This window comes from Carettochelys insculpta, chromosome 8 (assembly GCF_033958435.1).
Source record: "Carettochelys insculpta isolate YL-2023 chromosome 8, ASM3395843v1, whole genome shotgun sequence".
NCBI classification, from domain to species: domain Eukaryota; kingdom Metazoa; phylum Chordata; order Testudines; family Carettochelyidae; genus Carettochelys; species Carettochelys insculpta.
In genome coordinates, this window is record NC_134144.1 from 73688262 (window position 1) to 73700556 (window position 12295).

Here is a 12295-nt window from a genome sequence, read left to right on the forward strand (position 1 = left end):
CGTCGGGGGATGCAGGGGTGGGGCGCATTGGGGCACAGAGGCAGGGCCCATGGGGGGAAGTAGGGGCAGGGCCCATCAGGGGATATGGGGGCAGGGCGCGTCGGGGGTGCAAAGAGGGGGGCCCATCGGGGCGCTCTTCACCTCCCATTCACTGCGGGTCCTGCAGCCGTCACAGGCTGCGAAGGGGCGGCGGTTTCAGGCCTCGCCTAGGAAGACAGGTGGGTCCCTGCCTGGCATGTGCCAGTGGCGGTGGCGGTGGGGCCAGGGGAACCGGAGGCTCTGCCCCAGGGAGCAGCTGGCGCTTTGCTTTGCAGGTGTCTGACTACCCCCTCATCCTGTCGCTGGAGAACCACTGCAGTGCGGGGCAGGAGCGTGTCCTGGTGCAGCACCTCGAGGGGGTCCTGGGAGAGCGGCTGCTCACAGCCCCCCTCGATGGCCACGACCCCAGCCAGCTGCCTTCACCCGAGGTAGGGGAGGGGCTGTCACCGGGCTCCAGCCCCCTGGCCTGGAGCTCCCCTCACCTGTCCTGTTAGCCATCCCGCCCACTGGTGACAGCTGCCCCCTCCCTGCACGCCAGCTGTTAGCGTGTCCGCCCTGCGTGCCCCAGGAGCACAGTCGGCCTTCCCAGCAGGGCCCCCGGGGGCGCTCGCTCTGGAGGGGCTGTGGGGCTCCCTGGGGGAGATGGAGTCACATTCCCTCCCTTCTCCAGCGGGGGCGCTCTCCTGCCTTCGTCTGCACCCCCACCTGCCCCCGCACCGTCTCTCCATCCATCTCCTCCCCAGTGTGATACGGGAGTTTCTGGGGGCTCAGCCGAGAGGGGGAAATCGGGGCTAGTTGCTCAGGGACAGGGCTTCTTCCAGCCGAGACCGAGGTCCTCCACCGTAGGGCCGCAGACCTGTCACACCAACACTGCTGCCGCCACACCGCCCAGCCAGACGTCACGCCACCAACTCCCTCCGACGCTCCAGCTTCCCTTGGGCCGCAGCCCGTCTCCTCCACACAGAGGGAACCAGTCCCACCAAATCCAAACACCTTCTTCCCGTCCACCTCCCCAGGTCAGGGAGTACCTCAGATCCGCCCCAGGGGCACGCTGGGCCTGGCCTTTAGCAGCTGAACTCCACAGGGTTACTTATCCAACGTTCACACGGTGAAAGGGATCAGGCGACTCGCGCTCTTGCAGCGTTCTCCGGGCTGGGCTGCCCAGCCGTGCAGTGATTAGCTGGCTGGTTAGTCTGTGGAATACACCCTTTGTGAGGATGGGCCGTCGGTCCTCCCAGGCTCAGCTCAGAGCAGAGATCTTCCAGAGCTGCGACGCTGGGTTGAAGACAAATGGAGGCCTCTCCTGGGCCCCTTGTATACCCCCTAGGCTGGGGTGGCAAATGCCAGCTGGCTGTCTGGATCCAGACCTTGGCTTGCCTGGATCCGGTTCCTGAGGCTCAAGGCTCCCCAGCATCTGGCTTGGGGTGAGGGGTGAGGTGTGCGGGGCAGGGTGCTCCAAACCTTGCAGGCCAGATCAGTGGCCAATGCTGGGTGCCCCAGAGGGAAAGAGCAGAACAGGGAATCATCAAGCGATCAATTCCCTGTCGCCCATTTCCAGGCTCTGACAAACCGAGGCCAGGACAGCACTCCTTATCCAGCCTGGCTAACGGCCATTGCCGGGCCTCACTGATTGATTGAGCTCTTTTTGAACCCTGGTCTGCACAGCCCCTCCAGCGAGGAGTTCCCCAGGCCGCCCATGTGCCACGTGAAGGAAAACTTCCTTTTGTTACTAACAGAGAGGAAGCCGTGCTAGTCTATACGCTATCAAAACAAAAAGCAGTCAAGTAGCACTTTAAAGACTAGCAAAATAGTTTATTAGGTGAGATCTCATGGGACAGACCTACTTCTTCAGTGGGTCTGTCCCAAGGAAGCTCACCTAATAAATTAGTTTGTTAGTCTGTAAAGTGCAACTTGACTGCTTTTTTGTTTTCCTTTTGCTAGTTTTAAACCCTCTGCCCGTTCATTTCATTGGGTGACCCCTGGTTCTTCTGGGAACAAGTCAATAACTTTTCCATAGTCACTTTCTCCTCACCTGTCGTGATTTTCTAGACCTCTGTCGCAGCCCCCTCGGTCTCCTCTTTCCAAGTTGAAAAGCCCCAGCCTTTAACCTCTCTTCACACGACACCCATTCCAACCCCCTCGCCATTGTCTTGCCCTTTTCTGAACTTTTTCCGGCGCCGAGATCTCTTTTCTGAGCTGAGGCGCCTGCGTCTGTCCACGCTGTTCAAGGAGCGGATGTGCCATTGATTGATACAGATGCAATAAGAGATTCTCTGGCTGATTCTCGGTCCCTTTTTAATTACGCCTAACACCGTTTGCTTTTTTGACTACTGCTCTTCCTTGCTGGACCAATCAACTTCTCTCTGCATCCCTCCTTTCATCCCCTCCTGGTGTCTGGCAGGGGCTGAGAGGCAAGGTCATTGTGAAGGGGAAGCGGGCGGAGAGCTGGGCGCGCTCGCCAAGCACGCAGCAGGATGAGGCCATGGAGACGGCTGCGCTGGAGGATGTGGATGCGCTAGAGGCAGAGAGCCTGAGGCACGAGGACCAGGGGGAGGCCGAGGTACAGAGATCACCTCCCCCAGTGGGGGGGCACCATGCCAGGGCGGGGGGCTCTGGTGCTGGAGGCTGCTCCAGGTTGGGCACTGGACAGCTCCCCCCAGGGGCTGGCGCCCTCTCACACTGGGGCTTCCCGGAGCCCGGGGCACGCCACCCCTTCCCCAGAACACCCCCCAGCACTGGGGGAATGCCAGTCCTGGCAGGGAGCTGCCCCGGCCCTGCGCCAAACTGCCAGAAGCCAGCCAGGGCACACCCAGGCCTTCTCCTGGCGACCCTGAGGTCAGCTGCACTGGGGCTTTGCCCACGATTCCAGTGCCAGCTGCCCCATGGCTGGGGCATCTCAGTGCCGGTGCCAGTCCCAGAGTCTGGGGTCAGCGTGGGCACAGCTTTCCCTGGGCGTTGGCCCAGCTCCAGAGGCAGGTGAGCTCTGTGCCCAGGGCCCCTCCAGCTGTGGTGCTTGGGGTGCCAGCCCTCCCCCGGGCTCTGACCCACTCGGTGCTTGGCAGAAATCCCAGGCCAGCACCCTGGACGACTACGTCGTCTACTGCCGCAGCGTTCCCTTCCGCGGCTTCCAGGAGGCGCTGGCCCGCTGCCAGCCCGACGAGATGGCCTCCCTGCCCGAGGACAGTGCCAGGAAGCTCATCCAGGAGGCAGGTAGGGGGACGTCCCAGCCAGGGGGGCAGGGGATGCCAAACGGGTGAGAAACCCCAGCTGCTCAGAGGCACAGCCAAGCATTCAGGGGCTGGCAGGGCAGAGCGTGAGGGGCTGTGGGGGTTCCTTTCCAGCAGGATGGCCTGAGATCCAATGGCTGAGGGGTGGGACCCCTGGTTCTAGCCCAGCTGTGGGAATGCAGTGGGGTCTAGTGGTTAGAGCAAGTAAGGCTGATGGGAGACAGGACTCCTGGGTTCTATCCCTGGCTCTGCCACTGCCCCCCTCTGGCAGCTCAGACCAGTCCCTTCCCCCAGCTGGTGCCTCACTTTCCCCTGCCGTCCTGTGGGGCCGAAGTTTGGCTTTGGGATCCAGGCAGGGGAACGTGGGGGATGCTGGCCTGAGGGGAGGCTCCCTGGCTTGTGGCCCTTCTGAGCATCAGTCTCCGGTGTCATTGGAGCAGCCTCTGCAGAGACGCCCCAGAGGCCTGGGTGCTCTGGCCCTCACCCCACCACAACCTCTGCTGAGCAGTGCCCCATGGGGCAGCTCTGAGGCCAGCAGCCTCCTGGCACCCAGGAAAACCCTCCCCCGCTGCAGCCAGAGCCCCGTGCCCAGTCCTGCTCCATCAGCCTGTGTGCCCCTGCGCTGGCTCCGGCTCACTGGGGTCAGGCAGGCCCTGGTGCTACCAGACAGCCGCCACTAGCGGGGGAATGCAGGCGGGGTGGGGCTCTGACTCCCCAGCCCCTCACTGAGCTCCAAGCACCTCGCCCACCGGGCACCTGTGCTGGGGTGGCCCTGGACAGCCAGCTCTGTGCCCGGCTTGTGGGGGGCTCTGCAGGCTGGAGGAGGGGTAGCTGTGGGGGTGGGGTGCCTGGGAGAGGGATGGGGGGGTCAGTGAGGCTGTGGGGAGGTGGGGGAGGGGTGTCTGGGAGAGGGATGGGGGTGCTGGGGTGGGGGTCAGTGAGGCTGTGGGGGGGTGGGGGAGGGGTGCTTGGGAGACAGGGGTCAGTGAGGCTGTGGGGGGTGGGGGGAGGTGTGTCTGGGAGGGGGGGTCAGTGAAGCTGTGGGGGGTGGGGGAGGGGTGCCTGGGAGGAGGGGTCAGTGAGGCTGTGGGGGGTGGGGGAGGGTGTCTGGGAGAGGGATGGGGCCCTGGGGTGGGGGTGGGGGGCAGTGAGGCTGTGGGAGGTGGGGGAGGGGTGCCTGGAGAGGGATGGGGGCCCTGGGGTGGGGGGTGTCAATGAGGCTGTGGGGGGTGGGGGAGGGGTGCCTGGGAGAGGGATGGGGGGCCCTGGGGTGGGGGGGTCAGTGAGGCTGTGGGAGGTGGGGGAGGGGTGCCTGGAGAGGGATGGGGGCCCTGGGGTGGGGGGGTCAATGAGGCTGTGGGGGGTGCCTGGGAGAGGGGTGGGGGCCCTGGGGTTGGGGGGGTCAATGAGGCTGTGGGGGAGGGGTGCCTGGGAGAAGGATGGGGGCTCTGAGGGGGCGTGGGAGTGGTGCTGGGAGGGTCAGCAAGCCCGGGGGGTGACCATCTCCTCTGCCCCAGGGAACGAGTTCGTGCGTCACACGGCCTGGCAGCTGACGCGCATCTACCCACGAGGGCTGAGGCTGGACTCCTCCAACTACAACCCGCAGGAGATGTGGAACGTGGGCTGCCAGCTCGGTAGGGCCCGCTGGGGCTGGAGGGGCGATGCGGGGCAAGCCTGACCCCGAACCTGCAACCAGGCCTGGGCCCAGAGCTCTGGGTGTCTGGTGGGAGAACAGGGGCTGGCCAGGGCAGAGCAGGGCGGGCCCCGGGGATCCAGCAGAAACCCTGGGGCGGCTGCAGCCAGGGGGTGCCCGGCTCTTTGTGTTACTGCTGCCAGGGCAGTGGGGTACCGAGTGGTAACAGTGAGCCCCCAGCCCCACGGGCTGAGTGAGGGGTATAGAACCAGCGACGCACACAACACTAGGACTGAAGGGACCTCGAGAGGTCATGGAGTCCAGCCCCCTGCCCTCATGGCAGGGCCAAGCAGCATCTAGACCATCCCAGACAGATGTCCATCTAACCTGCCCTTAAATATCTCTAGGGATGGAGATCCCACAACCTCCCCAGGCAGCTTATTCCAGTGTTTAACCACCCTGACAGGTAGGAACTTCTTCCTAATGTCTAATCTAGACCTCCCTGGCTGCAGTTTAAGCCCATTGCTCCTCGTCCTGTCCTCAGAGGCCAAGGGGAGCAATTTTTCTCCCTTCTCCTCCTGGTAACACTCTTTGAGGTGCGTGAAAACCGCTGTCATGTCCCTTCTCAGTCTTCTCTTTTCTGAGCTAAACAAGCCCGGTTCTTCCAGTCGTCCCTCACAGCTCATGTTCTCTGGACCCTTCATCATTCCTGCTGCTCTTCTCTGGGCCTTCTCCAATTTCTCCCCATCCCGCTTGAAATATGGGGCCCAGAACCAGACACAAGACTCCAGCTGAGGCCTAATGAGCGCTGAGTAAACGGAAGAACAACTTCTCCTGTCTTGCTCACACACTCCTGTTAAAGCCTCCCAGAATCACACTTGCTTCTTTTGCATCCGTGTCAGGCTGTTGACTCGCACTCAGCTTGTGGCCCACTCTGAGCCCTCCATCCCTTCCCGCAGCACTGCTTCCGAGACAGTCGCTTCCCATTCTGTGCGTTGGAAGCTGGTTGTCCCTCCCTAAGTGGAGCACTTTGCATTTGTCCTTCTTACGCTCCATCCTCTTTACCTCAGGCCAATTCTCCAGTCTGTCCAGATCGTTTTGAATTCTGACCCTGTCCTCCAACACAACCACAGCCCCTCCCAGCTTGGGCTCATCTGCAGACTAAATAAGCGTCCTCTCTCGATGGAGATAGTTAATAGAACTGGCCCCAAAACAGATCTCTGAGGACCCCCCCCCCTTGTTATGCCCTTGCAGCAAGACTGCGAACCATTAATAACCACTCTCTGAGAACGGTTATCCAGCCAGTTATGCACCCACCTTACAGTGGCCCCATCTAAGCTGTATTTGCCTAGTTTATTGATAAGATCATGCGAGACCGTAACAAATGCCTTACTGAACTCTAGGTATTCCACATCCCTTATCCACAAGACTTGTTTGTCCTCTCAAAGAGCTGTCAGATTGGTCTGGCAGGATTTGTTCTTTGCAAATCCACCCTGGCTGTTACCTATCACCTTATTTCTTCCAGATGAATCCCTTAATTAGTGGTTCCATTATCTTTCCCGGCACAGAAATTAAACTGACTGGGCTGTAATTCCTGGTTTGCTCTTATTCTCCCTTTTATAGCTGGGCACCATGTTTGCCCTTTTCCAGTCTTCTGGAATCTTTCCCACCTTCCAGGACTTCTGAAAGATGGTCGCTAACGGCTCCGATACCTCCTCTATCAGCTACTTGAGTAGTCTAGGATGCATTTCATCAGGCCCTGGTGACTTGCAGACATCTAACTTCCCTAAGTTATTTTTAACTCATTTATTTTTTTTTTAAATTATATCCTCTAAACCCTCCGCACTTCCCACTAGCATTCACTGTGAGGCATCTCTGCATCAGGCTTCTTGGTGAAGCCAGAAACAAATAAGTCATTCGGCAGCTCTGCTGTTTCCAAGTTTCCTGATTTTGTTTTTCTCCTTCTCACAGAGCAGTGGGTCGACCCTGTCCTCGGTCTTCCTCTTGCTTCTAATGTATTTCTAGAATGACTTCTTGTTACCCTTTATGTCTCTAGCTATTTTGAGCGCGTTCTGTGCCTTGGCCTTTCTAACCTTGCCCCTGCATATCTCTATTGTTTGCATCCTTTGTAATTTCTCCTAATTTCCACTCTTTATCGGACTCCTTTTTGATTTCGAGGTCATGCCAGATTGCCTGGCTCTCTAATGGCCCTGCCCTGGACACAGCAGCCCACTTTCCATCCTGGGCCAGCCTGCTGGGCCCTAGTTTATCCAGGGGGCTCTGGCCAGTTGCGGGGATGGGGAGATGGGACTTGAGGAGTAATGAGCAGCTTGTGTGGGGGGCGCTCAGGCCCCGTGTGGGTCGGTCCCATGGCCGTGGCCCCACAAGCACCTGCTGTCTCCCTCCCCCAGTGGCCATGAACGTGCAGACGGCCGGGCTGGAGATGGACCTGTGTGACGGACTCTTCCGGCAGAACGGCCGCTGCGGCTACGTGCTCAAACCGGCTTTCCTGAGGGATGAGGGGGCTGCCTTTGACCCCCAGGATCCCCAGAGCTGGGCCGGGGGCAGCCTGTGGAGCCTGGCTGTTCAGGTACGCCAGCCTCCCGGAGCCCCCTGGCAAGCAGAGCAGCACCGCGCCCGGCCTGGCAGCCCTGCCTGGGGTCTCTTGCCAGTGGGAGGGGAGGCAATGTGGGGGGCAGGTGCTGGGGGGAGCTCAGCTGGGGACAGGGACATCTCCTCAGGCTGCAGGCTGCAGCCGTGGCTCCGGGCCTGGTGCGGTGTCCCTTGCAGTGTTTGGGTAGCAGCCTGCCCCAAGCCTGCAGAGCTCCCAGCTGCTGGCAGAGCTCCCAGGCAACGCTTCCTCTCATCGGGTGCCTCTATGCACGGAATAAATTTTAAGCGCACTGAGGCACGTACGACGTGCACCACCTCTGTTAACACAGGCTGCCGGCTGGGGGCTCTGCTAACCAGCCGACCAGGATCGCTGCTCCTGGGGCCCGTGGGATGCTGGGTCCCCGCGCTCACAGGCCCTCGCTCTGCCGCGCGGTGTCTCTGCAGGTCATAAGCGGGCAGCAGCTCCCCAAGGTGGCCAGCAGCAAGGCCAGCGCCATTGTCGACCCCTTGGTGCGTGTGGAGATCCACGGTGTCCCCGCCGACCAGGCCAAGCAGGAGACCGCATACGTGGCCAACAACGGTGAGTCCGGCCTGGCCGCCCGAGCCCGCCTCCCCCAGGGCAGCGCCTCCAGCAGCTGGAGGAGCTGGCCCTGGGCCCCCGGGCCCTGACCCCGCCTCTGTCCCTCCCCAGGCTTTAACCCCAGCTGGCGGCAGACGCTGCAGTTCCAGGTGCACGTCCCCGAGCTGGCCCTCGTGCGCTTCGTGGTGGAGGATTACGACAGGATGTCCAGGAACGACTTTGTGGGCCAGTTCACCCTGCCGTTCTGCAGCATCAGAGCAGGCGAGTCCCAGCCCTGCAGGCCATGGCATTGCCAGGGGCCACCCACTGCCAGGGCCGGGGATGGGCAGTAGCTCGCCAGGAGAGCACCCTGGAGCAAGAGCAGGAGCCAAGCCACCCGTGCCTTTCATTGCCCCCCACGGAGAGGGGGCAGTGTGGGGCTAGACAGGTTGGGGCAGCACCACGGCGCTGGGCGGGTCCCGGTCCCGGGGAGCTCCAGGGAGACTGAGAAGGGCATGGGAGAGGGGGCTCCTGTAAGCTGGGCGTGTGGACGGCTGCCCAGGATTGAGGGGCCACCCAGGCGGCAGTGTGTGTTTCTATGGGTGGTGCCCATCGCACATGCCTTGGGGAACACAACAGTTATTCTGCCCATGCATGAAAACAATCAGCGGGAACCCTGGTGACCTCCGGCCTGTTTGGGATGCAGGGTGGGAGAGGCCTGGCCAAGGACGCGTGGGACAAACCAGCAGTGCCAGGGACGTGGGACTCTCGCCGCACTGGAGCAGGGCACGGTGGGGACACTGGGGAGAGGAAGGGGACCTGGCACTGGGGGCAGGTGAAGTCAAGCTGGAGGAATCCCTCCGGAACAGACACCAGGGGAGTGTTGCACGCCCAGGCGGGGGAAGCCCACAGCTCTTCGCCGCTGCTACCTGCCCAGTCAACCCCACCTTGCTGGTGTCTCCTCCGCAGGTTACCGGCACGTCCACCTCCTCTCCAGGGACGGCACGGCCATGTCACCCTCCTCTCTCTTTGTTCACGTCCGAATCATGGAGCTCCCGCGCCCCGACTAGGAGCTGAGGGGGTCACGCCAGCCACTCCCCAACCCCCCCCGTTAACGGCCCTGCCCCGACCGCTGCTGGAGAGAAGCCACCAGGCCGAGGGGCTGTAGAGCCGGCTGCTTCGCACGATGCCTGTTTTCTTTCTCAGCCGGTGGTGACCACTGGGGGCTGCTGCTATTTTGTGCCCGCTGGGTGGCCCAGAGCTCAGCCAGGCTGGGAGGCAGGAGCCCACCCCCCATCTCATGGCTCCGACGTGGGTTTGGGTGCCTGCTCTGTGCCTGGGCCTCTTCTAGTGCCGGCAGTACACAGCGGGCAAAGACCGTCACCTCTCGCAGCTGCCCTTGTCCCTCAGCCCACTGCTGCCTGGGGCATTCGCTGCCCGAGGTGCTCATTGGCACCCGGCCCCGGGTCTCAGGCCAGGCTGTAACCGAAGCTGCGGCCCAGGCCCCTGGCTGCTCTCCTGTCCCGCACGCGCGTCCCAAGCTGGCCGTGGGCAAACAGCACAGCAAGAGCATCCTCCTGGGATCCGGCGCGCAACGGATCCTCTGCCCAGCCAGCCAGGAGCTTGGGCCGGACAGGGCCCCAGGAGGGGACTCCTACGCTGCTGGCTCCCCACTAGTAACGTGCTCCCCATTGCTGGGACTTCTCTGCTCCTGTACCTGCCCTGACCGCAGGGGGCCCAGGTGAGACAGGCCCCTCCAGCCCTGAGGCAGACGCCCCAGTGGGCTGCCGCTGGTCCAGCAGCGGGTAACTTGCTAGGTCGGAGCAGAGCAGAGCAGCGGGCAGCAGAGCCGCTGTCTGCAGACCCGGCCCGAACGCAGGCCCAGGGCAGCGCAGTTCTGCGCGGTCGCGAATCCAGCTGACCTCTGGCCTTGCTGGAGTCTGAAGGCCAGGAGCAAAGTCCCTGAGAGAGCCCCTGGGAACCACCCGGGCAGGAAGCTGCAGCCACCTCCCCTCCAAGCCCCCGTCCCAGCTCCTGCTTTGTGCTGGTGTTTGTAATGTGGCTTTATGGGCTGGGCATGGACCCCGCGGCCCTACGGACTGGGATGAGCTGCCCCGAGCTGCTCCAGCCTCGCACCACCAGGGAGGCCCAATAAAGAAGAGGCCGGTTACAAATCCAGAAGTTGGGCGTGGCAGTGGCTTTTTTGGCGCATGTAACCAAAAGGGAGAAGCGTCAGTACGGAGGGGGGAAGTGGGGGCCCCACGGGCTGTGAGAATCACAAGAACACAGTGGAAGGGTGTCGAGGGAACACAGGAATGGCAGAGTGAGAGCCTAAGAATGGCCACCCTGGGTCAGCCCCTAGGTCCAGCTCGTTCAGGATCGTGGCTGCCAACGGAGGCTAATGCCAGGTGCCCAGAGGGCAGAACAGACCAGGGAATCAAGTGATCCCTCCCCTGGTGCCCGTTCCCGGGAGGGGGTGATGGTGTGGGAACAGCACCACATGGGAAAAGAAAGCACAGAGTCGAACACAGCTCAGTCTTCACAAAGCAAACCAGCAGTCCCAGGCCCATTGCAAAGACAACCACAAGAACGTATTCGGCGAAGAGCTTTGGGGGGCAGACCCACTGCTCCCGTACCGGAGAGAGAGCTGTGCTGGAAAGGGCAGGCCAGAGTGATAACACAGAGATCCAAAAACCGGAAATAAAATCTGACCGCTCAGATACATAGGACGGAGGGAGGGTGAAGGGGAGAGAAGTACCGAGCGTCCTGCCTTCGGTAGTAATTCTCTCCCCTCCCACCTCTGTCCTATCTATCGGCTCTGCCAGTTTTACGTCAGGTTTTTGGATCTCTGCTGTAACCCTGTCCTGCCCTTTCCGGTCCGGTGCTCTCTCTGGCCCCGGAGCAGTAACTATAAACAGGTGGAGATACACATCTCAGAGCTGGAAGGGACCTTGGCAGGTCATTGAGTCCAGTCCCCTGCCCTCTTGGCAGGACAAGCACCAGCCCTGACCGATTTTTTTTTAAATCTATTTTCCCCAACCCCTCACTAACCTCCTTGAGGGCTGAGCTCACACCCTGGGCTGAGCAGCCCAATGCTCAACCAATGAGCGATCCCCCCCCCATGAAAGCTCATCACCTAAAAAGTTATTTTGTTAGTTTTTTCCGTGGCCCGGGACTGCTGGTTTGCTTTGCTGGGATACAGAGGAACACGGCTCCTCCCTGTCACTAAACCTTCAGTGACTGCAGTCGTACCCCAGAAGCTCCATGGATAGTGACTCCATGCCTGGCCAGCGAGAGCAGAGCCGGCCCAGTGCCTGGCCAGGACAGCGACACTGACCGAAGGACTCAGGGAGACGAGAGAAGCTACAAGAGACGACCCGGGGACGAGGGACCTCCTAGCCCCATGGCGGCTGGGTGCCTGGCCCTAGCACGGGCCAAGAGAGAGACTGCGCCATGGGGCAGCTGGGCACCTCTTCCTTTGGCCCTGCTGGCGCTCAGGGTGGGCTCCCAGAGGCACTAGAGCTGAGCAGCTTGGCAGCCGTGCCCACCCTGTTGCTCAATGTGACACCTCTGGGGTGGGGTGGGGGGAGATACCGGGGCAAGGCTGATAAAGCAGCTGGAGTTAGCCAGGGGACAGCCGCAGGTCAGCACTGCAGCTCTAACGCTCTTCTCATAGGCCCAGTTCCAGTCCCCTGCTGCCCAGAGACTGCGCCGTGTGCCTGCGGGGGGCACTGCGCTCTGCTCACGCCCCCGGGAGCTCACCCCAAAACAGGGCTCAACCAAACCTCCAGGAAGGGTGGGGGGCCTGGGAAGGCCAGACTGGGGTGAGCCCCTCTGCACAGCTCAGCCGACTCCAGCAGGCAGGAAGGGCACTGGGGCGGGTGAGTCACTCTCTCTCCTGTGAAGAGGAGGGGAAGGGTGGATGGTCTCTCCACCATGCAAACCCCAAGCGGCTTGCACGTTACCACGGTTCCAGCCCTCCCAGAGCACGAAGCTCCGCTGCCGAGGAACTGACCCTCCCTCCCCTGCCATGCGACTGCCTCTTCTGTGGAATGTGGCTGCCCGGTAACACCCCCCCAGCAGCTGCAGGCAGGGCAAGAGGAATCACACCCCCAAGTCCGGCTGCAGGGAGCGTCAGTAGTAGCAGGAAGTTGGCTGGGGCAGGGAGGCGAGGTTCGTCAATGCCCTAAGAGCCCTCCAGCTGCTCAGCGCCTGGCGCTGTCT

General features: G+C 61.8%; 1 protein-coding gene across 3 annotated transcripts in view; it reads left to right on the forward strand.

Annotated features, from left to right (window-relative positions):
- PLCD4 (phospholipase C delta 4) overlaps nt 1-10252 on the forward strand; it is a 28868-nt gene extending 18616 nt beyond the window's left edge. For 2 of the 3 annotated variants that reach the window (XM_075001508.1, XM_075001510.1), the window contains exons 9-16: nt 315-467; nt 2441-2599; nt 3102-3249; nt 4784-4900; nt 7311-7489; nt 7957-8092; nt 8204-8353; nt 9041-10252. In XM_075001508.1, coding sequence (XP_074857609.1) covers nt 315-467; nt 2441-2599; nt 3102-3249; nt 4784-4900; nt 7311-7489; nt 7957-8092; nt 8204-8353; nt 9041-9141 — 1143 coding nt within the window. In that variant the 3' untranslated portion in view covers nt 9142-10252. The remainder of the gene's footprint in view (nt 1-314; nt 468-2440; nt 2600-3101; nt 3250-4783; nt 4901-7310; nt 7490-7956; nt 8093-8203; nt 8354-9040) is intronic. The other variant, XM_075001511.1, reaches the window with a different exon arrangement.
- The last annotated feature ends 2043 nt before the right edge of the window (nt 10253-12295 follow it).